Source organism: Ostrea edulis, chromosome 6 (assembly GCF_947568905.1).
Source record: "Ostrea edulis chromosome 6, xbOstEdul1.1, whole genome shotgun sequence".
Lineage (NCBI taxonomy): Eukaryota > Metazoa > Mollusca > Bivalvia > Ostreida > Ostreidae > Ostrea > Ostrea edulis.
The window spans coordinates 42,951,110-42,978,042 of record NC_079169.1 but is presented as its reverse complement, the minus strand read 5'-3'; the positions used below and the strand labels follow the sequence as shown (position 1 = coordinate 42,978,042).

Below are 26,933 nucleotides of genomic sequence, written 5' to 3'. Positions count from 1 at the left end.
GCCTGGTCTTTGGTCGCATAACACATCATGCACATGTTCCACGCTTATAGTTCGTACCGACATCGAACATTGAGGTGAATGCCAGCAAAGTTCCAGCAATTTTCTATCCACAGAATTCATCTCTAACTCATCCTTTCAAACCTGCACCTTTCAGTTCATAGGGAACCCGTTTGTGAGTCAAAAGTAAACATTTCGTGGAAGCCGCCATTTCCGATTTTCAGTTGATGTCTTCATAAATTACTACGCCAATTTCGAAGCGTCATATAATGTAGTTCAAGAATAAATCTTTAATTGAACTCAAATCATATCATGTTTTATCATTCAAACTCAATGCTTTACATATTTTAATGATAAGGAATGAATATATTATCTTTTCGCTGGATGGAGGTATTCCACGAAAGAAAGAAAAAAAGACGTTACGCGCAATGATGCAGTTTTCCGTCTTCTTTTTTTCATGGAATACCTCCATCCAGCGAAAAGATAATATATTCATTCCTTAAATCCAGAAGAAATAGCAAATTTATTCACCTAACATTTATATAGCAAAAACATTCTGAGATATCATAAAACAGTATAGCTGTAATGATACGCGCATTGTTTAACATATCCATGAGGAAATAGCTACCATATATCAAAGGCAAAAACATTGAGAATGAAAGTACCACGCATTGGAATGCAGACAATATTCAAAACGCGCTTCCATAACAATAGTATTTGAGACATAAGCATAAGTATAAAAAGAATTTTGAATATACTTTTGAATTGTTAGACTCGCACAAATATTTCATTGGAAACTTAAATGAATGTTATTGATACAATGTATATGAATACAAGTATCTGTATAATGGATTAGCTCAATTTGAAAATTTGACTTATATCTCCTCTCGCTTTGTGGCGCCAGGTGGCTCTAGTCAGCCTAGTAGTCCACCTCATGTTATCGACGCTAATTATCATTTTCTTGTTTAATCTACCTTTCCACGCTCGTTCACTTCTATCCTGTACTCGCACAGTCATTTAATATTTTCTCTAAAATTGATATGATTATTAATACTTCCCCATTAATCTGAAAGTTTGAAATCAAATGAGGAAGTACAAAGATACATTCAATACGTTCCGTATATATTGTACAACGTATAAAATTTCCTGATTGAAATTCGCCATTGCAGATTTCGATATGACAGTTGGTTCAGGTACTTCTACATAAATTTTATATTCATGTTTTGATTTGTGTATTTGATTTGTGTATTTGATTTGATTTGTGTATTTGATTTGTGTATTTGATTTGTGTATACATTATGTTTTGATTTGTGTATTTGATTTGTGTACATACATTATGTTTTGATTTGTGTATTTGATTTGTGTATTTGATTTGTGTATACATTATGTTTCACTGCATGTGATTATTCTGCGTTATGCTAATGGTTTGACAGTTTTCAATCAATGTCATTTTTTTCTATACACTTTTATTTGACGCGTTTTCACTGATTACTTTTACCCGTATCTTTTACAGAACCATCACTGTTGAATTTCTTTACGGAAACATATGTAACTTATCCTGACTGTTGTTATATTTGCAAGGGGAGGAAGTCCGGGAAGGGAGGGGGGTTGGGGGGTTAGCAAAACGCATATAATTCTTCATTGTTTACATTTTGTTTCATACCTCAATTGCACAGATACAACTGATTCGTCGACCTCAGTTTCTAACAGCGACAAAATAGTTTCGACCAGCAGATATGAGATGACAACCGTGTGTTTAGGTATAGTTAGTCTTTCAGATAAGATTAGTGTTCATAACTATTGTCTATTCAAGAATCTTAAATTACTGTTTCTAAATTTCAGACATTTTGAAAGAACCGTTGCCCTGGGTCACCGGTGGAATAGTTTCATTCATGTTAATCCTGACTGTCATCATGTGTATGAAGGCCAGGTACCTCAAAATTCTGTTTCCATTTTTTAAAAATTATGAAATTGTCTGATTTCATTTAAACTTTTAAATTTTTTACCTCATGAATACATATTAATGTATTGTTCTATGAATAGTTAGTACTATGTAATGGCACAGGCACCTGAATTGTGGAGAGCTTGTATATGTCTTATGTACATACCCCCCCCCCCTTCTAGAAAACAATTATTATTATACCGAACCAATAATTTATCCAAAACATGTTATTTCCCCACCGATCACCCTCATAAGTCGTTGTGAATAGTCAATTTTTACTTTCTGTAAATACATGTATATATATATTAGTATCTCACAAGTGGCCATCTCAAAGGCTTACAGATAGTAAAAATTGACTATTCACAACGACTTATGAGGGTGATCGGTGGGGAAATAACATATTTTGGATAAATTATTGGTTCTGTATAAAAATAATTGCTTTCTAAAAGGGGGGTGGTATGTATATAAGACATATACAAGTTCTCCACAATTCAGGTGCCTACATGTATGTGCAACCACCCCCCCCACCCCCCCCAACCACCCCGTAATACGATAAATACTATAGTATCTTACAGTAATTATCATTTATGCACCCCAGATCTGTCAGGTCGGGGAGGGGGTATAATGTTATAAGTTGCTTGGACCTCGTGCTATTATTTTTTTATATAGATAAACGCCTAAGGCGTGCAAACATTACCACGTGGTTGAATGGAACCCAAACCAGTCAGTTTTCAGATATATTTAATTTCTCGATGATACGGATGGATATGGGGTATTTTAAGCTATTTTTTATTCAATTTATTGATTTTCGCCGCAGTGGTACTCGAGATCATAAATCCATTGCCTTTTTGTAGTGTCATTTCGAGCAAAATCATAAGAGAATATAGGCCTAAAATAATTACACGTAATACATGTATATGGATCGTAGGTCATAAAGCTTAAAGGACACAACGCATGTTTCTAAACTTTTTCATTTTTTCAGCAAAATTAACTCTTTTTATGCCTAAAACTACTTTAAATGTGTTTTAAATGAAATATTTTGCGTAGTTTTCGAGTTTGAAAGCGATGAAATTCAAATCTTGCGATATGCATATTTTCTTTCGCTAGTTTACGCGCCATTTTGTGTGACGTCATATGCGCCCTCGGGTTTGAAAACATCTATTAGCCATTTCATAAACAGATTAGATTTAATCGACAAAAAACCAATTGTCACGTTAAGGGCTTGTAAATAATAATGCATTAAGATGTTTTGTGCCGTGCTCGGGTGTACTAGTTGTCGGTAGAAAGGATTTAGACTGAGTATTTTTCAATTTTTCGAAGGAAGGTACGAGAAAAAAGACGTGGATAATTTTTTTGTTGGAGCAAGAACTTTACCTTAAAAAACACACCCAGTCACCTTTTCAAACATCGCTTGGACAGAGACCCTGATAAACTGCGAGAAAATGGATATATCGAAGCTATAAGCACTGGTAGGCCTATAGCATACATTCTGTTTTGCTCTTCAAATTCAATACACACTCGGATCAACTGACCTTCACCTTGTAACAACATATATCGACGATACAATGTAACTTCTACCAACTGGTAGATTTACAACAACAAAAAATTAAGATACAAAATAATTGAACTTTAAATTATACAAATAATAGAATATTGTATTTCCTAACTTTAAATTGAATTATAAAATTATTTCTTTATTGAACTCGTAGTCTCTTGAGTGCGTCAGTAGGCTATAACGCCGTGCTCCCACTTCGTACCTCCTAAAGACGTGCAGATCACAATTCAAAAATAGTAATAAGATTGCTTTATCAAAATAAAATAATGTGATTACCACTTTAAATTTGAATATTTTTATTGATTTGTGTGTGTGTTGTCTTTTTCTTTCTTTCCGAAATGCACGCGTGACAATCGCTTGGCATAGGGCCTAGTTGTCAACAATTTAACGTATCATAATTTGTCTAATCCAAAAATAAATAATGATTGCACTGTTTATTTTAGAAAAACAGCACCAATTACAGATGTATAAAGGAATAACATCCCCAAACAGTTTGTAGACAGCGACCCATATAAACATTATTTACTCACAATTTTGCCGATTTCATACACGCTTTACTCGCTATATTTGGGTATTTACATCGTTATATGTGTGCACTGGTGGCGAACACATATAAAACTCGGACAATTTATCAACATCGATTTAAATGTTGCCCATGGTAAATTAATTAGGCCCCTAAAAGTTGAGTTTTTAATAATATCTCGCAGTACTTTCACAATCCGAAGGGCTCATGTGACGTCACTGTACCACGTGACTACCTACCTAATTAACTTGACTTTTTGAAATCGGGGCTTAGATTTAAGTCTGTATTGTGGTTAATTATCGCAAAATTTCGGCGAACGAACTATTAGAATTAATTACTATAAGCATAAAGAAGACAAAATGCATGTAATATTGTATACTTTGAAAACATGAGATATGTCCTTTACTTTAACTTTACGTTGTATACCTTAGCAACGTTATTAACAGTAATCCTAACTGTTAACCTCATGGTGAAAAAGATGTTGTGAATAGTGAAAAACATATACTTCTTGTTATATCTATTACAGCTGTCTCCTTAATATAATCGTATAGTTAAGTATGTATTAGTAGTTTACAAGTACTTCATAGATAATATCGCGCATTTAAGAATTATTTCTACAATACTTGTTTTTTTCCTTTACAATAAATCTTTTTAATTATTTCTACTGCGGTGATGTCAATTTGCCTCTGCAAACTAATATAAATATTTTTTTCAGTTGTTCATAAATTTAAAGAAGAACTTGTAGACTCGTTTAATCATTGTGCATTTTACCTGTTAATTATTAACTTGCATGACATATTGTAATGTTTTAGGAGAGGGATTTGTAAGTTGTTAGAACTTGTTCCCAATCCTTTTGATTTCATCGATAAAATATGTTCAAAACAATAATAATAATAATAAAATTTATATAGCGCCTTATATAAAACAAATTACTCTAAGGCACTTTACAAGAGTAAGAAGAGGAACGCAACGATATAACACAATTAAATGACAGTATGACATAAGATCTTTTATATCATATACATTATGTATCTTATATACATTTTGCCTATAAAATGTATTTTTTTTAATCCATATTCTCTGCAAAACTCTGTAAATTGTGTAACTCGTTCAAAATGTACCCATTCTTCATGTGATGCTATGAAAGTGATCCTTTAATTAATTGATGATGAGAAATTGAGAATACTTATTTGCAATGACAATAATGTCTTTGCACCCTGGTATCTATTCATCAATCAATACTTTTTAAATGTTGTATCTGCAATTTTACGTAATACGTGCAACTTTTTGTACTTTTTGACTGACACCAGACGGACATTGCCTTAACCTCCCCTGTGAAGTCGTGACAACGAACCAGTTTTAGTGCTTAACTTAAAATGTCTCTGGCCCTCTACTAGAATGGAACTTAACGTGTTTTCGGTCGTGTGTAAAACATGCAAAATGCGAAACAAGTTTAGATGAAACCGTATGAAATATAATCGAATTTATGTACATATATGTACCTTTGGTGATTTTAGACCAAATAATGAGTTGTGGGTCTTTGGTGATTTTAGACCAAATAATGAGTTGTGGGTCTTTAAAGTCCCCGGAATTACGCGGAAACAGCTGTCTTCAAAGTATAAAACGTAAATATGAAAGTTTATTTACTGAGCTTTCATTGTAGTTATTTCCTAATTTCCAGTGTAAAAAAAAATGAAAGAAAGAAAGGAACACAACATACGCAAAATTTAGGTTGACATATACAATCAACGATGTGTGAGTGAGATAATGCTAAAATCACAGGGGTATCACAGAGTTCGGGCCCAAAACGGCCTTAGCCCCTGTGGCTAAAATAGGCTCAGATTAGTCCAGTTGCTCTTATGTATTAGCATTATTTTATATGAATCCACTTCGTGTCGATTTATTTCGTTTAGTTTGGGTTTGATTCAAACCTATTTATTTCGTTTCTTTGAATTTCGCTCGGTTCGTTGCTTTCGTTTCGTTTTGACTATGTTTCGCATTATACCAATATCTGTTCTTCTCTTAAAGAGTTTGGCAAAACATTGTAAAACATTGTAATTATTATGGAGATATTTCTTCTAAAAATATGAGAATCTATTCATCTATTCACCATTTTTCTCTTGTCGAGCAAAATTGATACATTCACACTACAATATTACATTTACAATGTTGTCTTTGATATCTTTACCTAATGTAATGATAGTCAACTGCAGCACAGTCATGAGGAAATGTGAACAGTGCGCATATGAATTTTATATTCTCTCTAGAGAAGTGGACAGGCATAGCCTACAAGGATGTAGGCTATGCCTGTCCACTTCTCTAGAGAGAATTATGAATTTTGATGAATTTAACGGCTGGGAATTCCGACAGAAATGAAAGTAGAATGTAAATATAAAATAAATTTCATTTTTGAAAATCAAAAAGGAAATTTATGACACTCATTGTAGACGTAATTTCAATCCCGCTAGGGGACTAGCAAAAGTACGATAAAAGACTGGGAGTGGTGGCGTGCTCCTGTAATCAAGATACCTGGTGGTCAGAGTTGGTTTAGTTACCACTGTCCGCGTAATCATTACCAAATATGGAGCGTCGTCAAGGTCAAAGGTTGCATTGGCTGTTCCGTTGGTCAACTATATGATATTTCAGTACTTACATGTAGATCAAGTATATATATTATTTTAAAATGTACATAAAAATATGAACATAAACATTTGTTTACGCGGGTTATGAAATTTTTCTGCAGTGCTAGCTACCTCCATCACCCGATAAAACAACAAAGAAAGTATATTATTGTTTATTGGATATAGAATAGAAAATTAACTAAATAGTTGATTTTCACACTGATTACAATAATTAGTTAACTTGTCTACGTGAGATTAATTAAATCTATCATTACTACTCCGCTACGTGAGATTAATTAAGTCTATCATTAATAAGTATATAATTAATTAAGTATATCATTAATTAAGTCTTTCATTACTACTCCGCACATTTTGGTCAGCCCATTGGATGATTAGGACCTCATTAAAAAACATTGCTTAGCATGCCCAAAACAAACATGAAATTTGCAGTGTAAATACATTTGCAGATTTAGTGTGGTTTTAAAGCTAGCGTTTTTGTACATCTTTAATCATCTTATATAAACCTTTTGATGTGGGTGGGTGCGTACGTGTGAGTGCAACTTTAGCATATTCAATCCAGTTTACATTTTATTTAATCAATACTATACAGGGGCGGATCCAGAAATTGCGGTTACGGGGAGGGGGGCGCCACTTTATGAGGTAGGGTGTGGGGGCCCAGGGGTCGAAGCCCCCGGAAGCTCCTGGATTTTACAGATTTTATAGGGCTTGAAATATATCTCCTATTTAGTCTTTTGTACTATTTTCTATCATTTTTTATGAGGTGAAATTAATGAAATGACGCATATTTTAAGGGTTTTGGGGAAAAAATTAAGTTCTCCCAATAAAGTAATTCAAGAAATCAATAGATTTTGTCATTTATTTCTCCGGGAGTGGAAGAAATTATTGCTTCTTACATTGTTTTGTACATTTTTCTAAACAAGATACCACGATTTACGTTAAGTTTGAAAATTTTAGTCCTTTTTTTTTCTCCGAGTCGGATCCATAACGAATGTTCCATTCCGAAATATTTATGATCACGTTGACGGGGCATCGCCCCGATAAAAGACAGTCAGGCAGAGAATGAGGAAGGTTGAACCACCTTAAGCGATGGATGTGTAAAAGGGGGGGGGGTAATTTTTCTAATAATACTTTCCCGCGCGCTTGCGCACATCCACCAAAAACGTCAACTCTTCATGCATATGCATTAGAACATCTCATATTCCCCTTGCAGTATTTCGTTAATACCGATTAATAATTTGTCTAAATTGTTGAAATTATCAGATATTTTACATAGTTTATCAAACAAACAAAATTTTGGTCTGGTTTCCAATATCGAAAAATAATGCTTGATATGACATATATACCTTTACTGAATACCTTGAAACTCTTAACGAGTATTTTGATATCTTACATTCCGTGGAGAACGTCATGTAAAAAACTTCGTAACCAATAATATCTTATTAATAAATGTTATTTATAGAACTACTACATATGTTATATACAAAAAATGGTTCTACCAAACTCATTTTCCCAAACGCACATCAAATGGATTGACCGCTGTTGCAGCCGATAATAATATACTTGGACTTGTCGACTGGTGGGGTTCCTCTCTAACTCATTACATCAACAGTGTATGTTCTGTAGACGTGTGCCAGGACACGAGCACGGCGAATTAAAACCTGCAGATCTAGATAGTAGTATTTGTAGTAGACACTGTCTAGTTCTTTATTTCCCGATAATTCATTTTATTAAAAAGACAAATATGATAAACAAATCCTTTAAGGTAGGTCCCTAGTCCTGGACCTACTTGTGATTTCTCAAAAATTTGAGTTTAGATACTTAGATTGTTCATTTCAGGGTATGATAAAAACAAAAAAATGGGGGGTTGTCAGTATAATGAGTAAATTATGGTATTTTTATTACGTGTACCCCCATTTGTCAAACGGCAATATCAGAATTCATTGAAGAAGTCCTAGAATATGTCCATAAAATTTTGTTTGAGGTATGATGCTGCAATTTTTTTCCTCAAATATGAAATAAATATGTTTAACTAAATAATTAAAAGTGAAATTTTAACATAGTTTCATGTTTTTTAATAATGGTGGTACAAAATTGAACTCAATACAGGCCCTCGGCAGTCAAAAATACGGCACTGCAACACCACTAATATGAATATTTTAAAAATTTGACTTGTGATTTTTCATTCAAACTCACATATTATGTTCATATATGAATGCTTGTTAAAATACATTTAAAAAATCTGCCCTTTCTCAGCATAATATTTTCACAGCATCTCAATTTATATTTACATTTTTGGGCCAAAATAACCATTTTGAAGATGATTTTCACATAACAGAAGATAACAAATATATAACAAGATAACAAATATATAACAAATGCAGAATTGTTTTATTTAATTCCACAAGTGCATGATTGCATATCATGAATTTTTTTTAATTTACAGATAATTTTAACATGTAATACCCCGGCCTGTATATCAATTAAACAAATATGTACCTCTGGTTTTATGTGTGAATTAGATGACAAAAAATGGAAAGAAGATTGGATCCATAGTCTACTTAAATATAAGTGATGGAGTGTTATTGTATTCATTTTACTAAATTAAAAAACATCCAGGTAAATGTAAAAACAGTATAAATCCACCCAATAATAATAGTACGTGAACCAATACTGGAGTTCGATCCGGACATGACGTCACGCTACTAGACCCCTACTTTAAGCTGTATTTTTCGGTTTCTTTTCGTTATATAGACTTTGTTCTGTTTCGTTTCGCAGTTTACAGGTATTATATGATGTTAAAATTGTCACATGATGCAGGAACTATTGACAGAGGAATAAAGCTTTAATTATAGGTAGTGTCCACTGGAACAGAGGAATAAAGCTTTGATTATAGGTAGTGTCCACTGGGACAGAGGAATAAAGCTTTGATTATAGGTAGTGTCCACTGGAACAGAGGAATAAAGCTTTGATTATAGGTAGTGTCCACTGTAACAGAGGAATAAAGCTTTGATTATAGGTAGTGTCCACTGTAACAGAGGAATAAAGCTTTGATTATAGGTAGTGTCCACTGGGACAGGAATAAAGCTTTAATTATAGGTAGTCCACTGGGACAGAGGAATAAAGCTTTGATTATAGGTAGTGTCCACTGGGACAGGAATAAAGCTTTAATTATAGGTAGTGTCCACTGGGACAGAGGAATAAAGTTTTGATTATAGGTAGTGTCCACTGGGACAGAGGAATAAAGTTTTGCTTATAGGTAGTGTCCACTGGGACAGAAAAGGTTTTTATAAATGTGGATGCTTCATGGTATAATGAAGATTAAATTTTTTTCCCTCAGGCTGGGAGGGGGGGGGGGGGTCATTCTTTGCTCCAGGGCTTCGATATATAACTTTCAAGCTTACATGCATTAATATCTTCTCATTCACTACTACATAGTACTATCAAAAATAGTGGAGGGGCCATTCTCGCAATATATCTTCATTTGCATGCATGAAAATAACAGTTAATGTTCATTGTCAATTAATTAAAAAGGTTGGCCAGTCGCCTCCGAAAAACATTGATATGAGCCTGCAGCGTTCTTGGTACTTATGGTGGGTTTCATAAAACTTCAATGTAACAACAGTTACTTGTCACATCAATACATACCACAAAGTCAATAACACTCACTAAAAAAAAAAAAAACTTTCCTTGCTCTGTTTTGCATACTTCCAAATAATCTTTTATCTGTATTTTCTCTGATTTTCCATAGATCTGCATGAAACATGCAATTGGCAGAAATATTTCTCATATCAGTTAACGAAGTTGTATTTACAGTAAGTCATAATTTCATTATCTTCATCAGAAATGATTCCGACACGAAAATATTTTTAAATCTTCTATCTTCTGACGACATGTAAAATCCCGAAATGTACGAACAGCTTTGGGTTTTTTGAGTAACTAAAAATAGCGTACAGCGTCTTCAATTCAAAATTTTTATTTTGTTAACAAAGCAATATTTTCAAGATTTTTTGGTAATAAACATCGTATCAATTTATTGTGATAATAAAACAATGAGTCTTTATTTTTCAACACAACGAATATACAATTTTCATTCTGTGCGGTATCAGTACATAGCACTTCGTGGTATAAAACGGAAAATCGAACTGTAGACCCATGATTTGTTGCAGTTTTCGGAGATAATAGGCAATAAATGCAGTCATGCCATACATGGTTTTTTAGTTGAATGATTGTACAAGAGAACGGTAGTAAGTACATTTACATAGCATATTCCCTGGAAGCTCAAAAGGCCGACATTCTCAGGGGGTGCTATTCTGTGTCATTTGAAGCTAGGTACCTTGTGTTGTTATTAGTATACAGAGGTCGTAAGTGTTTTACAGAAACAAGTGCCTGTGCCCCTAGGGGTAGGATGGGGAATAAGGTTTATGTGGATATGCATGTATATAGAACAAATCTTCTTTGTCAGCAGGGTCATGATTAGTCATATTGATATCCTAGCATCCACAGATAGTGTAGATTCAAATTAGTTCAAAGCATGGCCATGGAGTAGGGTGGGCCACATTAACAACGTTTTATATGGAAATATATAGGGAAAAACTTTAGATATTTTTCTTTAAAACAATAGGGTCAAGATTAATCATACTGATATATATGAAAGTATCGTCAGAAAGTGCAAATTCTTTAACCCTTCTTTAGGTCTTTAGGGGAGACCATAATGATGTATCAAAGTTTTACATGGGAAATTATATTATTAAAAAAAAAGCCTTTAATAATCTTCTGATGGATAAACAGCTACGGTATAATTTCATCTTGATAAGGAAAGCATCCCAAGGTAATGCAGATTCCAGTTTATTCATAGCATGACCCTGTAGGGTAGGTGGGGCCATGAATCTACATGATAGATACCAATATATGGTAAAAAATTCAAAAATTCTTCTGAAGAACAGCAGGACTATGATTAGTCATATCAATATGCAAGCATCCTCAGGTACCGCAGATTCAAAACTATTCAAACCATGACCGAATGGAGGAAGGGGGTAACTGGTTTTATATCATACATATTTAGATCAATTAGATGCTTTAGCTACATGAGAATGTTTTCCTTACCTATCTGACATTTCTTTTCGTCTTCTGCAAGACCTACAGTTACCATCAGAACATCACTTGGCCTTGTCCGTTTTATCTCAACTTGAAGGAAAATACCAAGCGATGTTATGATTGCAAGACCTAGTCAAAAGTTATTAAAGATACGAGTTTTCATTGGACGCCCACTATTAAAACAAGAGGTCCATGGGCCACATCGCTCAATTGAGTCACCTTGACCCATATCTAAAGATTTTCCCTATATATTCGCATGTAAAACTTTGATCCCCTACTGTGGCCCCATCATACTCCCAGGGGTCTTGATTGTAACAAACTTGAATCTGCACTATATCAAGAAGACTCCATGTAAATGTAAACTTTTCTGGCTCAGTGATTCTTGAGAAGAATATTTTTAAAGATTTCCCCTATATATTTGTATGTAAAACTTTGATCCCCTATCGCGGCCCCCATTCTACCCGCGGGGGTCATGATTTTAACAAATGTGAATTTGCATTATGTCAGGAAGCTTTCATGTCAATTTGTACTTTCTTAGCCCAGTGGTTCTTGGGAAGAAGATTTTCAAAGATTTTACCTTAATATTCGCATGTAAAACTTTGATCCCCTATTGTAGCTCCATCATACCGTCAAAGGCCATGATTTTAACAAACTTGAATCTGCACTATGTCAGAAAGCTTTCATGTCAATTTGTACTTTCCTAGCCCAGTGGTGCTTAAGAAGAATATTTTTAAAGAGTTTCCCATATATGTTTGTATGTAATACTTTGATCCTACGCCCGGAGGTCATGCTTTTACCAAACTTGAATCTGCACTATCTCAGGAAGCTTTCATGTACATTTCCACTTTCCAGTAAACTTCAGCTCTTCTGGCTCAGTGGTTCTTGAGAAGAAGATTTTTAAATGACCCCACTCTATTTTTGCATTTTTTGTGATTATCTCCCCTTTGAAGGAGGCATGGCCTTTCATTTGAACAAACTTGAAAGCCCTTCACCCAAAAATGCTTTTGGCAAGTTTGGTTGAAATTGGTCCCGTGATTCTGGAGAAGAAGTCGAAAATGTGAAAAGTTTACAGACGGACAGACGACGGACAACAGGCGATTAGAAAAGCTTTCAGCTCAAGTGAACTAATAATCAATTTTTTTAATTTTTGTCTGATGTTGGAGAAATCAAATGTTATATTCACCTGAAAAGCACGTGCAGGTGAATATTATATAACGCTCTATTTCTTCTAGTTTCTTGGATTTCTTCGGAGGGCTCAATATCATTCGATCATGTAATAAAAGAACATATAGGAGAAAATCTTTTAGAATTTTCAAGAGCAGCGGGACCAGGATTAGTCACATTAGCAAGCAAGCATTCTCAGGTAGTGCTGATTCAATTCTGATCAATTGAAATCTCAATTATAACAATGTCATGATTAGTATACAATTAATCTCAGGTAGTGCGGATTCGAGTTTGTTTAAATCATGGTCCCGGGAGTAGATTGGGATGAAATACGTGGAAATATATATCGTTAAAAATCTTTTTCTCATGATCTTCTTGCCATGATAAGTCATTAATATGCAAGCATTCCAATGTATTGCATATTCATATTTGATTAAATCATGGCCCCTAAGGCTAAGATAGGACTAAAAGAGGGATAGTTTTACGTGAGAATATATAATGGAAATTTTATAGAATTCTTTTCGAGAATCGCATGGTCATACTAAATCAGATTTTAAGATATGCAAACATTTCCAATTTTTTGGATTCATTTTTTTTTTTTCAAATCACGAACTCTGGGATTAGAGTGGAGATAGAACTGGGGATCAAATTTTATATAATACATGAATACGTCATAATATTGATATTGATGCATCCCTATGTGAAAGTCAAGACCCCATTTGGACTTGAGTGGGGCATGCGTTCAAAATATTTGTGGGAATAAAGAGGGTAAAAACACTAGGGTTGGAGTCATAAGATGGGGCAAACATTTTGTGAGAATAATGACAGTTAAATTTTTGTTTTTAAATTTTCTTCTGATGAACAGCAGGACCACCGTGACTAAGATGAGTGTTGTGATCCTTGGACCTCTTGCTGTTGTGATCCTTGGGCCTCTTGCTGTTGTGATCCTTGGGCCTCTTGCTGTTGTGATCCTTGGGCCTCTTGCTGTTGTGATCCTTGGACCTCTTGCTGTTGTGATCCTTGGACCTCTTGCTGTTGTGGTCCTTGGGCCTCTTGCTGTTGTGATCCTTGGACCTCTTGCTGTTGTGGTCCTTGGGCCTCTTGCTGTTGTGATCCTTGGACCTCTTGCTGTTGTGATCCTTGGGCCTCTTGTTTGTTGTGATCCTTGTGTCTCTTGTTTGTTGTGATCCTTGTGTCTCTTGTTTGTTGTGATCCTTGGGCCTCTTGCTGTTGTGATCCTTGGGCCTCTTGTTTGTTGTGGTCCTTGGGCCTCTTGGAAAATAGGAAATGTTATGAACATATACATCATTAGGCATAAATGAGGAATGACGCCAATTCTTTTGCAGAAATCAATCACTTAATTAATCGCCACTTGGTCACTTGTCAAGTGTACCCTTATTCACTTACCTCACAGTCACTGAGAGAGTCATGGGTACCCTTGGTCACTTACCACACAGTCACTGATAGTCATGGGTACCCTTGGTCACTTACCTCACAGCCACTGATAGTCATGGGTACCCTTGGTCACTTACCTCACAGTCGCTGATAGTCATGGGTACCCTTGGTTGTTTACCACACAGTCACTGAGAGAGTCATGGGTACCCTTGGTCGCTTACCTCACAGTCACTGATAGTCATGGGTACCCTTGGTCACTTACCTCACAGTCGATGATAGTCATGGGTACCCTTGGTCACTTACCTCACAGTCATTGAGCGAGTCATGGGTACCCATGGTCACTTACCACACAGTCACTGATAGTCATGGGTACCCTTGGTCACTTACCACACAATCACTGATAGAGTCATGGGTACCCATGGTCACTTACCACACAGTCACTCAGCGAGTCATGGATACCCTTGGTCGCTTACCACACAGTCACTGATGGAGTCATAGAATCTTCAGAAATGATAAAAGGTTGTTGTGACCTAGCTGCAGCTCTCTGAAAAAATATTGGGACAGATCAGAGAGCTACGGATCCACTCCTTGTTAAACAAAATTATGTGCACGGTTGAGGCCTTACATCGTTATATTCTTGCATTGCCGTCTCATAAATTCAATATCAAAAGATTCCTATCATTTCATCCTATTATACTTGTGTCCAAACACACCTTGAAATGCTCTTTAAATCCCCATACGACCCGAAAACTCACAGCTTCAAATGATTTTGTTTGTTGAAAATGTTGTACTTAGCGAGGTCATTTGACAGTACTTTATATCACATATTCTTCATGAATGAATATTTAGGTAAATTAATTTATTCTCATTTTATGAAAAACAGATGGAATTCATCTGCAAATGTTGCGTCTAATATCTGTAGACAGAGATAACATTTTCGGGATTAACTTTGATTTAACTATTTCGGTAATTCTAGATTATGATCTGATAATTTGATACATTTCAAGATTATTGTCAGATGTCTATATGTACAATGTACATGTATTTCCTTGAATGCAATTTCCTTAAATTGTCCGTGATATGTGGGATTTTAGAGAGAGAAAAATTAATATATAGGCTTAAATAGCACAGTTCACAAATAGGCAAAATATAGAAATAGTTCAAAACGTTACACAGGAAACAAATATGAGAAGAGTATATTTAAGGAATGACTTTAATTCTGGGGCAAGTCATACGAGTTATATAGAATATCACACTCTAATGTTGATCTCGGACCTGGGATTGGCCCTCGAGTGATCTCGGCCCGAGCCCGGCTCGGGCCGAGATCACTCGAGGGCCAATCCCAGGTCCGAGATCAACATTAGAGTGTGATATTTTTATATCATATACCTAAATCACAACAAGTTGATAAACATTTTTTTTTAAAATGGGGGGGGGGGGGGTATTGACCCAAACATAAATACATGGTATACTATACAACGATATTTGACTATTTCATTCCTTCAGTGAGTTTACTTTAATGGTTATGTTTCCAGTACTATTGGCATTGTGAAACATGCTAAAGTCTGTGTTTTGTGGCTTGAAACTGAACTGCTTGGCTGAGAAACTCGTCATATCTATCGCTGTGTTGTTCATGTACATGTATATACTATTAAGCAGCTCCTAAGGGCTTGCTAATTAATACTGAAATTGGAAATAATTGAATTATTTTTATTTATTTTTTCGGATTTACCAAACTCGCCCGTTTTCATTATTTCATATAATTTGTAAGAGTTGTAGAACTTTGTTTACGTGGCGTCATCGTATGAACGGGAATGTTTACAGATCTGATGCTGCTATTTTCTTTGCTTAGGGAATGATACCTTATACTAAAGTAAGTTTTTTTTTTACCGTTTCCCATCTGTTTAGCATAAATGTCGTAACTAAGGGGTGTCTGTAGAGACATGTGGTTGCATTGGTCAACTAAGAAAGCTATGAATAAATCACTGTTCTCTAAAATGATCATTAATCATCAAGAAGATCTTCATTAAACAAATTAACAACATTCAATCACTTAGGGATTTTAATGAATATCATATCATGTAACTATCGATTGTGTTACTGGTGGCAGTTCAATACAAGGGGACATCGAATATACAATCCATACTCTGTGATGATAACCATCCCTCTGTATTACGACGATAACCATCCCTCTGTATTACGATGATAACCGTTCCTCTGTATTATGATGATAACCATCCCTCTGTATTATGATGATAACCATCCCTCTGTATTATGATGATAACCATCCCTCTGTATTATGATGATAACCGTTCCTCTGTATTATGATGATAACCGTTCCTCTGTATTGTGATGATAACCGTTCCTCTGTATTATGATGATAACCATTCCTCTGTATTATGATGATAACCATTCCTCTGTAGTATGATGATAACCGTTCCTCTGTGATGATAACCATTCCTCTGTATTATGATGATAACCGTTCCTCTGTATTATGATGATAACCGTTCCTCTGTATTATGATGATAACCGTTCCTCTGTATTATGATGATAACCGTTCCTCTGTATTATGATGATAGTCATTCCTCTGTATTACGATGATAACCGTTCCTCTGTATTATGATGATAACCGTTCCTCTGTATTATGATGATAGCCATTCCTCTGTATTACGATGATAACCGTTCCTCTGTATTATGATGATAACCGTTCCTCTGTTTTATGATGAAGACCATTCCTCTGTATTACGATAACCGTTCCTCTGTATTATGATGATAACCATTCCTCTGTATTATGATGATAACCGTTCCTTTGTATTATGATGATAACCGTTCCTCTGTATTATGATGATAACCGCTCCTCTGTATTATAATGATAACCGTTCCTCTGTATTATGATGATAACCGTTCCTCTGTATTACGATGATAACCGTTCCTCTGTATTATGATGATAACCGTTCCTCTGTTTTATGATGAAGACCATTCCTCTGTATTACGGGCTCGGGCCGAGATCACTCGAGGGCCAATCCCAGGTCCGAGATCAACATTAGAGTGTGATATTGTTTATATCATATACCTAAAACACAAGTTGATAAACATTTTTTTTTAAATGGGGGGGGGGGGGGGGTATTGACCCAAACATAAATACATGGTATACTGTACAACGATATTTGATTATTTCATTCCTTCAGTGAGTTTACTTTAATGGTTATGTTTCCAGTACTATTGGCATTGTGAAACATGATAAAGTCTGGGTTTTGTAGCTTTATTCCATTGCTGGTCATGATAATTGGATGATTAATTATGGACATCCCCTGATGTGGTCTAGAATCTGGACGTTTCAATTAACTGAACTGCTTGGCTGAGAAACTCGTCATATCTATCGCTGTGTTGTTCATGTACATGTATATACTATTAAGCAGCTCCTAGGGGCTTGCTATAATACTAACCGTTGAGACGAGCGAAGACCCATAACATCTTACAACACGACTTGGGGCAATTCATTTAACGCGTAAAAATAATATGTATACGGTGTGACCGTTGAGACGAGCGAAGACCCATGACATCTTACAACACGACTTTAGGCATTTCATTTAACGCGGGAAATATAACGCGGTTGATGTAAACAGGGCATTATGACGTCATCATTAGCTGCGATATTTTTTTCTTTCAAACCAATCAATTATCCACAACAAAACGTACGAAAGTATGAGAAAGCTTGTTTGGAATTTAAAATCATTTGTGGTACTTTCCAAACTATTTATTTGTTTTATCAACGGGGTTGTCAATGAAGTATACCGCAGTGACGGCGACATTTTTCCAGAGGCATTATGGGTAGTTCCCATCATTTTTCAGCTGATGAAGAGCAAACAACGTGACTCAATTGCGTAATCATTGGAGCTAGCTCGTCGCGTCGCTTCGCTCGCTAATATGTATACGGTGTGATCGTTGGACCGAGCGAAGAATGTAATGGTCATTGGAGTGTCCCAAGTATTAATCATAATTCCGTTAAGTACGGTAGATTATGATTCATTTAAATATATATATTTTGAACGAAATTTTCTTGCGCTAAACACCCAGTAACATCTCAGTATTAAAGGGGTTTATATGGGGACAACAGTTTTACGGGATCCGCCTATTCATTGAACGCGGGAAATAAAACGCAAGGCGACGTAAACTGTGCATCGTGACGTCACATTTAGCCTCGACGTTTTTCTCTTTTTCAAAGCAAATAATTATAAACAACAATAATACATTCCGTATGCAATGAAAAAGGCCGTTAAAACTAAACAAAATTAACCAATGAATTCAAAATGGTAAAAAAGTAACAGTAATTTTATCGTATATTCTTATTCAAAGAAACTCATGAACTCGTTCATCTATTTAGTCGTATTACGGTTTTATATGTATTTATGTGCTAAAACCTGTTACAATGATAATTATACTATTCACTTTGAACAAACTGAGTGTTTAAATTAGAATTGTACGTCAGAGTCTTCTATTATTGGCATTCAAAATAAAACACGAATAACTGTTGAAGCAGGTAATGAAAAAATAAATGGCGGCGCCCATATGGATCACGAAAATTTCAGTGAACGTATATAGAGATTATCTCTTTTTCTTTTGCTGATTTTGACTAAATTACATGCGTGTAACCTTTAGAACCTTGCTTCGCGGACGGGCCGAATAGCCGCGATTGTTTTTCTTTGAAATCAAGCAATTATCCACAACAAAACGTACGAAGGTATGGGAAAGCTTGTCTGGAATTTAAAATCATTTGTGGTACTTTCCAAACTATTCATTTGTTTTATCTACGGGGTTGTCAGTTACATGTAAGTATTCCGCAGTGACGATGACATTTTTCCGGAAGCATTATGGGTAGTCCCCATCGTTTAGCAAATCACGTGACTCAATATTGCGTAATCATTGGAGCGAACTATAACCTGGTTTGGGTCAGTTTACGCTTCATAATCCGCTAAGCGGATTATTAAAAAAGCGTAAACTGACCCAAACCAGGTTATACTCGTATGATTTGTCCCAGAATTAAAGTAAAACATTATAATTTAACGCAAGAGACAAAGATACTAACCTTCGTTTATCAAAATGTACATAAACTGATTAAACTCGGAAAAATACAAGTCAATTGAGCCGCGCATTGATTCACTTAGCAACATCGACGAAGCATCTAGCTGTGAAGGTCGCCATCTTTAATCTTAGTTCTACGGAGCCTAGCCTATTTACCAAAATATTGTATCGAAGGTGAAGTTTGTCATGATAGAAAATATGTGTAGACTATGCATGCAAGGCGTATTTCGCTGCCCTTCAGAGATAGAGATCGACTTTGAAGTCACTCATCTCCGATAGATTGAGAAAATACGGGAAATTGCATTGTTTAGCCTTTAGGCCTACCCAAAATAAATCTTCAAATATCAGAAAATGCAATAATTTGTGGCTTTTAACTCTGTGAAAACTTCTACTACATGAAAACTTACTATTGCTTGCAACGTTGTTGCTAATGGTAAATCCAACACAAGAAAATATGTATATAAGCAAGTGACAAATTGCGATCCACATGTCAATGTGACTGATGTCATGTGATAAAATGTGACGTATGAATTTTGTTTGTTTTGTTGAAAGGCAGATCAAACAATGACCCCCCCCCCCCTTCCCCCAGTGAGAAATGTATTTCAAAATGAACAGGGCAGTGCTTACTTGGTAAATCATTAATTCGAATATAATATCTTTGTTTTACTTTATTATTCGACCATCATACAGAGAAAGATGTTTTACAGCTGTGATTTGCGTACAAGTAGATGCTAATATTGACAACGAGAACACAATACGTGTATCAAACCGAAGAAACTTATTGTACACGTTGACTTTCTATTGCATAGAAGGCTGAAAACAGTGCTGCGATATAAATTTAGAGAGAGAAAAAAATAGTTCCAGCATCTGGTTGTCAAGGGGGTGTGTCCCATACCAAACCAGGGGCCTGGTCAGCAGAGCGGGCGACCGCGAACATTCCCAGGATAATCCTTTGGTGTTTGAGGCGAGCACTCGCGAGCGCCCGGCTCTGCTGAGTTCCTCAATTGGAATTTGACCAATCAGAGACAAGGATACAATAAGAATTAAATTATAAATAAATAGAAAGCAGAACATAAAATACTTTATTTTGTACACTTGATGAAACCCCGCACAAGCGCGGGAAATCACAAACAAGATGTTCCTAGCAATAAACAAGCTTGAGCAAAACTATAATTATATAAGTACAGCTTGGTTCAAAAAAAAACTTTTCAAAGGTTAAGACAAAATATTCATTAATTATCAAACTTAATTATCAATATTGACTCCAAATTCATTAACTATCATATGCCCTTGAAGACAGGTATGGCCTTTCATATTAACATTTCATCTAAGGATGATTTGTGCCAAGGTTTTGCGTGTTTGAATTGTTGCGCACATGAATTGAATGAACGATATCTTTAATTCAAATGAATTTAAAAACATTTTTTCAAAAATTGCGTGCATTTGTTGTTATTTTTATTGATATCATGTACAGTAACTAAAATTTGATTATTAGGAAGTCACTTGGAGCTCCAAATTAAATGTTCCTTATGTATCATAAATGATCTCTCTCCGTATTGAAAATTACATAATGATTCTACCAATGCAATATCAAACAGTTGACAGAATGAATGGTCGGCTATAATTATTGCGAATGTTTTTCTAATGGTAGATTGACAATTTAAGGGCAAAATTATTCATGAATACAAGTCGAGGTTTTTTCTCGCCAAACACAATACTCGAAAACACAATGCACAATATGAATGACAAACAGAAAAATTGAAGTTTTGTAAACAGTGGTCTGATTTCTTGGACATTGTCAGGTAGTACATACTGTAATTTACAAGAGATGAAGATGAATTTCATTATGTACTCAACTGTGATGCAATACAAGAACAAAGAATGAAATTTTTATCACCTAAACAAATAAGAATTAAAAACATTTTTACTTTTTTTTTTTTATAAAAAGTCTTGTCTAACAATAAATACTATTTTTTGAGAAAACTCTGTACTTTCATTAAGAAAATAAATAAAATGTGCTCCCTTACCTAGAATGCCCGTACTTCACATTAATAATTACAAGATGTTTTTTCTATAAACTTGATAAATACTTTATTACACGCATGTATTACTTACTAAATGTATACCAATGCATAATGGTGGTGAGATCCAATAAATTGAATTGGTAGTGTACAAACTAATTTTTGTAAAATATTCTAATTTTAAAGTTATAAGGCGAAAACTTCCCAGAACAGTCCCGGACCATTCGATATCTGACATATTGGACAGCTTTCGACTTTTTACTTACTTTCAAGATCTGTGTCATCACAAAACATGTTCAACCAAAATAAAAACTTCTTTTGTGTTTATCCATACGTTTGTACATATCAGTAATTGTTAAAAATTGTTACAAAAATATTCGTAACAGTGACTTCTATAATCACGGAAAAAATTAAGAAGATCGAAAATATCAAATGAATTTCGTATTTAAAGATTTATCGATGAGAGAAAAGGCTTAGCGTGTCCCGCAACTCTACTCTCATTTTTGCTATTTCGGGGGAGTTTATAGAAAACGAAAGTAGGTTTTTAATTTATTTTGCGATATTTACTAATCAAGTAAGATTCTATTATAACTTACGGACTTCACCTCGCATATGAAAAATATTAAAAGTGCAATCAGTAACTCTGGAGCAAGCGTATCGAAGTTTATTGGCAAAATTTATTAATTTATAAGTATAGATTCTACACGCACTTCCAACTATTTACTAACGTTGAGACAAGGCAAGATTTTAATAATGGCGTCACAACGAAATTTCACACTCGTTCAAAATATCGAAAATATAGGGACGAAGGAGAAAAATTGCATAAGATGGAACGCACTTCCATGGGGGAAATTGTGGTGAGACGTCACCAGCTATAAGTGAAGTACCACGGCCCATATATTTAAACCTATACTTAACGCCAAGAGCCGGAGAGAGTTCTTCAACGTGCCTACGCCTGTCGTGACACGGGACCTCCGTTTTTAATTTTAAGGTCATATCCGAAAGACCCGTGATTCTCACTTAAGAGATGAATTTCATTTTTGAAAATACACGAGGGCCTGAACTGTGATGCTTTATGCCTGCTTACTTCGTGAAGCGAGTTAAGGCTTTACTATGAAAAGTTGTTTTGGTGGGGTTTTTTTTTCATATTTACATCTTACTTTCATTTCTGTCGTAATATTCCCACCCGTTAAAGTTAGCAAGATCAATACGTACATCGTTTATATTCAGGAGAAAATGACGATCATTTCAATTGGTAAAATATCGAAAGTACAAATATAGGAAATGTAAATATTTCTAAATGCTAAGCGCTTGACGGTATCAGTTTTTGGGAAAGTCTGTCGTGGTACATTGAAAAGGTCCAAGAAATAAGCGAAAATATCATAATTGTAGGAGATCTCAATATGGACTTTCTAAATAACCCACGTAATCATCCCGTACGAAATATATTATCCAGTAATAGCCTTCATTGATCCCATTCTAACAACAAACGATCTAAATGTCGTCGAATCGGGAACCCTCGGCGTGGATTCATAAAGCCACATATGTATCAGTTTCGTTAAAATATAATTTAAAGCGTGCTTATGAACGCAAAATATGGGTACATGTATATAAAAATGCCGATATTGATAAACTAAATAATTTGATAAAAGAATTTGATTGGAAATTAATTATCAATGACGCAGGCTCAATAGAATTTGCGACAAAAAAAATTTCAGATCAATTTTTATTCTTTGTGCGAGAAAGTATTCCTGAAAAAACAGTTACGATAAACCGTGGTTCGATTCCATGTTAAGGAAAACAATCCGAACTAGAAACCGATTATGTCAAAAAGCATTAAAATCAAAAAAAGGAAGAGCACTGGAAAAATTACAGGAGAGTTCGAAATAAGGTCAATAACATGAAATACCATGCTATTCTAAACTACTACAATAACAACACACCTAAACGACCACTCAAAAAATAATACTAAAATATATTGGAAATTAAATAAAGAGGTTTTTCAAGTTAATTAAAGCAAATAATGATATTCCACTTATACAATTTATTTCCGATAATGGTATCAATATGCTAGCGTTTTCAGATAAAGAAAAAATAGAAGTATTGAATAGATATTTTTCTTCAACATCAGATATCGATGACACAGGCCAAAATCTACCAAACTTATACTCCTTATGCAATGACAGTCTTAATGATATTTTTATCGATCAAGAATTTCCGCTCTCCCTGTAAACAAGGCTATTGGACCCGATAGTATAAGTCATAGAATGCTGAAGTCAACAATACGAACTATTTCTATACCACTCTGTATGCTTTTCAATAAATCTCAGCGTGAAAAATCCTTTCCAAGATCCTGGAAAGTGGCTCATGTTTTACCTCTTTTTAAAAAGGATGACCCGTCTTTGTCATGCAATTATAGACCAGTGTCCCTTTAAAGCTGTGTTAGCAAAGTTATGGAAAGAATAATTTTTAAACATGTATACAATTATTTTCACAAAAATAATTTATTTTACAAATATCAAGCAGGATTTTTGCCCGGTCATTCTACAGTTCTTCAAATGATAGGGACTTATCATAGCATTGTAAAAAGTATCGATGATGGGAAATCTTGTTGTATGGTCTTCTGCGATCTATCTAAAGCATTTGATAGAGTTTGTCACAAAGGTCTTTTATTTAAACTACATACTTATGGAATCAGAGGCAGTATTTTCAGTGGTTTAGTAGTTATCTGTCTTGCCAAACCCAAAGAGTTATGTACAAAGACCAATTGTCTTCAAGTGCAAGTTTAAATGCAGGGGTACCCCAAGGCCTCTATTATTTTTAATCTATGTTAATGGTGTTGCTGAAAATAGGATGTCTTTCTGTAGATTATTTGCTGATGATAACTCAATTCAACATGCATCTAAGAATTTAAATGAAATTGAATTCACTTATTTAAATCAGGACCTTAGCGTCCCAGATGAATGGTAAAAAAAAAAAATGGTTGTTAAAGTTTAATCCCACTTAAAGCTTTACTTTTGTTCCTTGAATAAGAACATTGATCCTCCGAAATTATTTTTTCAAGGCTGTCAGTTGGAGTATGTGCCAGTGCACAGACATTTAGGACTGTTTGTTTCATGCGATTTGGGCTGGTCCCAGTATATAAATACTTTAAAAACTAGGTCTTCTTAAAAACTTAAAGTTCACTTTAGGAAGAAACACTCTTTAAAAAATGTACACTACTTTCATAAGACCAGAATTATGATCTCTATAGACGCAATATTGTTGATTCTCCATTATGTTCTAGTGGCATGCGTGAAGACGCATATCACTTTTTTTATTGGTAAGAAATATTCAATTGCAAGATACAAATTAATGGATAGATTGCTAAGGTTAAATGATTTGGTTATTATTGACACACATCTTCTACTTTGGAGTGATGATGTCTTATCTACTGAATTGAATAATTGTATTTTCTCTTATGTTCAGACGTATATTCATGAAACGAAAAGATTTAGCTGATGATCATATCATATTCCACTGTTTATCTATAGAACACTTACCATTTATGTATTCTGTGTATATTTTTTTCAATTTTTGTATGTGCATTATTTAAAGAATTCCTTTACTTGATAGACTTCCGAAGAAAAAGAGGAAACGACCCATCAGAAATGGTGCTAGCTTTCATATAAATCGCGAGGATGTTTGCATCTATCTACGACCACGAGATAAAAACGAACGGAAATCCAATAACAACTCGGAGGAAGTGGCACAGGACCACGAGAACTACGCCCTGGTGGACCACTCAGAGAACTGCTATGTAGATTTGGAGGCAGGGGAGTACGATTTGCTTAGATCGCAAAGAAAACATAAACCATGCTTCACAGAGACCAACCAAAGCTCGTCCTACTGCCAACTCGACAATCACGCCAGCGGCTTTTATGACGTCAGTGGTTCGTGTACTCAAAAAGACGTTCTGCATCCGGATTACGAGTATGAAATGGTTAAAAACATGACAAAAATTAATACACAAAGCCAGGACTTGACAGAAACCGAGCCAACATTCTCTGTAGACCTCCCCGATTCACATGATGGTACGAAAGACGCCAGCTATGAAGACGCCATTTCAACAGTTCCCACATGTACAAATGTCATCAATGCCAAAACTAATCGGTTTTCATATCTAGACATCTCGATATGAACAAGACCTGTAAATCATTATTATCTATGAAGAATATTTTGACACTAATTGATGACCAACTAATTATACATGGACAGTATCCTGTCAATTTTTGAGGTGTCCAAGCGGCATAAGATTACCAATTATTCCAATGATTTCACACAACATAAAAAAATAACCACTTACATATGGAAATTTATACCAATATCAAGTTTATTTTGTTTATATAGAACCAAGAGTAGAAATATTATTTTGTGGATGTAATTAGTTCCTTGTGTAATTTTGGCAAAATTTTATCAAAGGTCGCACTTCTTCAACTTTGAAATTTACCATTCTTCATATGTAAAACTTATACGGTACCAATTCTGATGCACCAGATGCGCATTTCGACAAATAATGTCTCTTCAGTGATGCTACATATTCCAGCACACATTACTTGTATTGATCGATATATACATATATGTACGTCACTCACTGGACAAGGTATCGGGTTACTGACCCACAGATCGATGTACATGCATATGTATACATATACATATATGTACGTCACTCACTGGACAAGGTATCGGATTACTGACCCACAGATCCCAGTCCAATCCGCTAGTCGACATTTTGTTTATATTTATTGAAATCATGGTAACATTTTTCTCCAAAATTGCATGGTGTTTTTTTTTTAATTTTTGCATTTTTGACATGTACTTATTACATATCATCATATCTATCATGCTGATTTGATAAACTCTTTCAAGGTGTAGTGAGCCACCTTATCCATGTTAATATATATATATCTGTTTGCACTTTAATATAGATTAAATATTTGAATATTATCATGTACACTATTTTTATAGCTCTTCGATAGAAACTACATCACGTGGCTCGACAGTGGGCTCACTGACAATTTATATGTATCAAAGGTCTATTGATAATGAAAATGGAACTTCACGATATACGAGTATGTAAGTATAAAGAATCCATATTTGAACTATAGAATAGAGAACAGTCCTCTAAATAGCCATATAAAGGTCGAGTGCATTCATATTCATTACACATATGTCTGCATGAGATTCCTCAAATGGCATTAAAAACTTCAAATTTAAAGTGGCATAGTATGCATTTAGGGAGAGCCTAATGACAAACTAGAGGTAGATAAATGCCCCTACGGGGTGCAGTTAAACTGGTCATTACAAGTTTATCATGACTTGGACATTTCTTAAAGTGACCTTGCTGGAACGACTGTCTGGTCATAAGCAACATCTACTACATCTTTGTCACATGAGGTAGAACAGTGGCGGGGAGACAGGGGCAAAACTTCCCGATCCCTCAACAATCCCTACAAGATAATTTTGATGCAAAGCATCA

General features: G+C 34.9%; 1 protein-coding gene across 2 annotated transcripts; it reads left to right on the top strand.

Annotated features, from left to right (window-relative positions):
- Nucleotides 1-1,099: 1,099 nt before the first annotated feature.
- Nucleotides 1,100-26,404, top strand: LOC125648434 (uncharacterized). Of its 2 annotated transcripts, XM_048875550.2 has the most exons (4): nt 1,116-1,190; nt 1,674-1,757; nt 1,840-1,927; nt 25,031-26,404. In XM_048875550.2, the coding sequence occupies exons 1-4, from the start codon at nt 1,175-1,177 to the stop codon at nt 25,593-25,595; spliced, it is 753 nt and encodes a 250-aa protein (XP_048731507.1). In that variant the 5' UTR covers nt 1,116-1,174; the 3' UTR covers nt 25,596-26,404. The 2 variants fall into 2 exon arrangements, with proteins under 2 accessions (XP_048731508.1, XP_048731507.1); XM_048875551.2 differs by lacking the exon at nt 1,674-1,757 and having other exon boundaries at nt 1,100-1,190.
- Nucleotides 26,405-26,933: the final 529 nt, after the last annotated feature.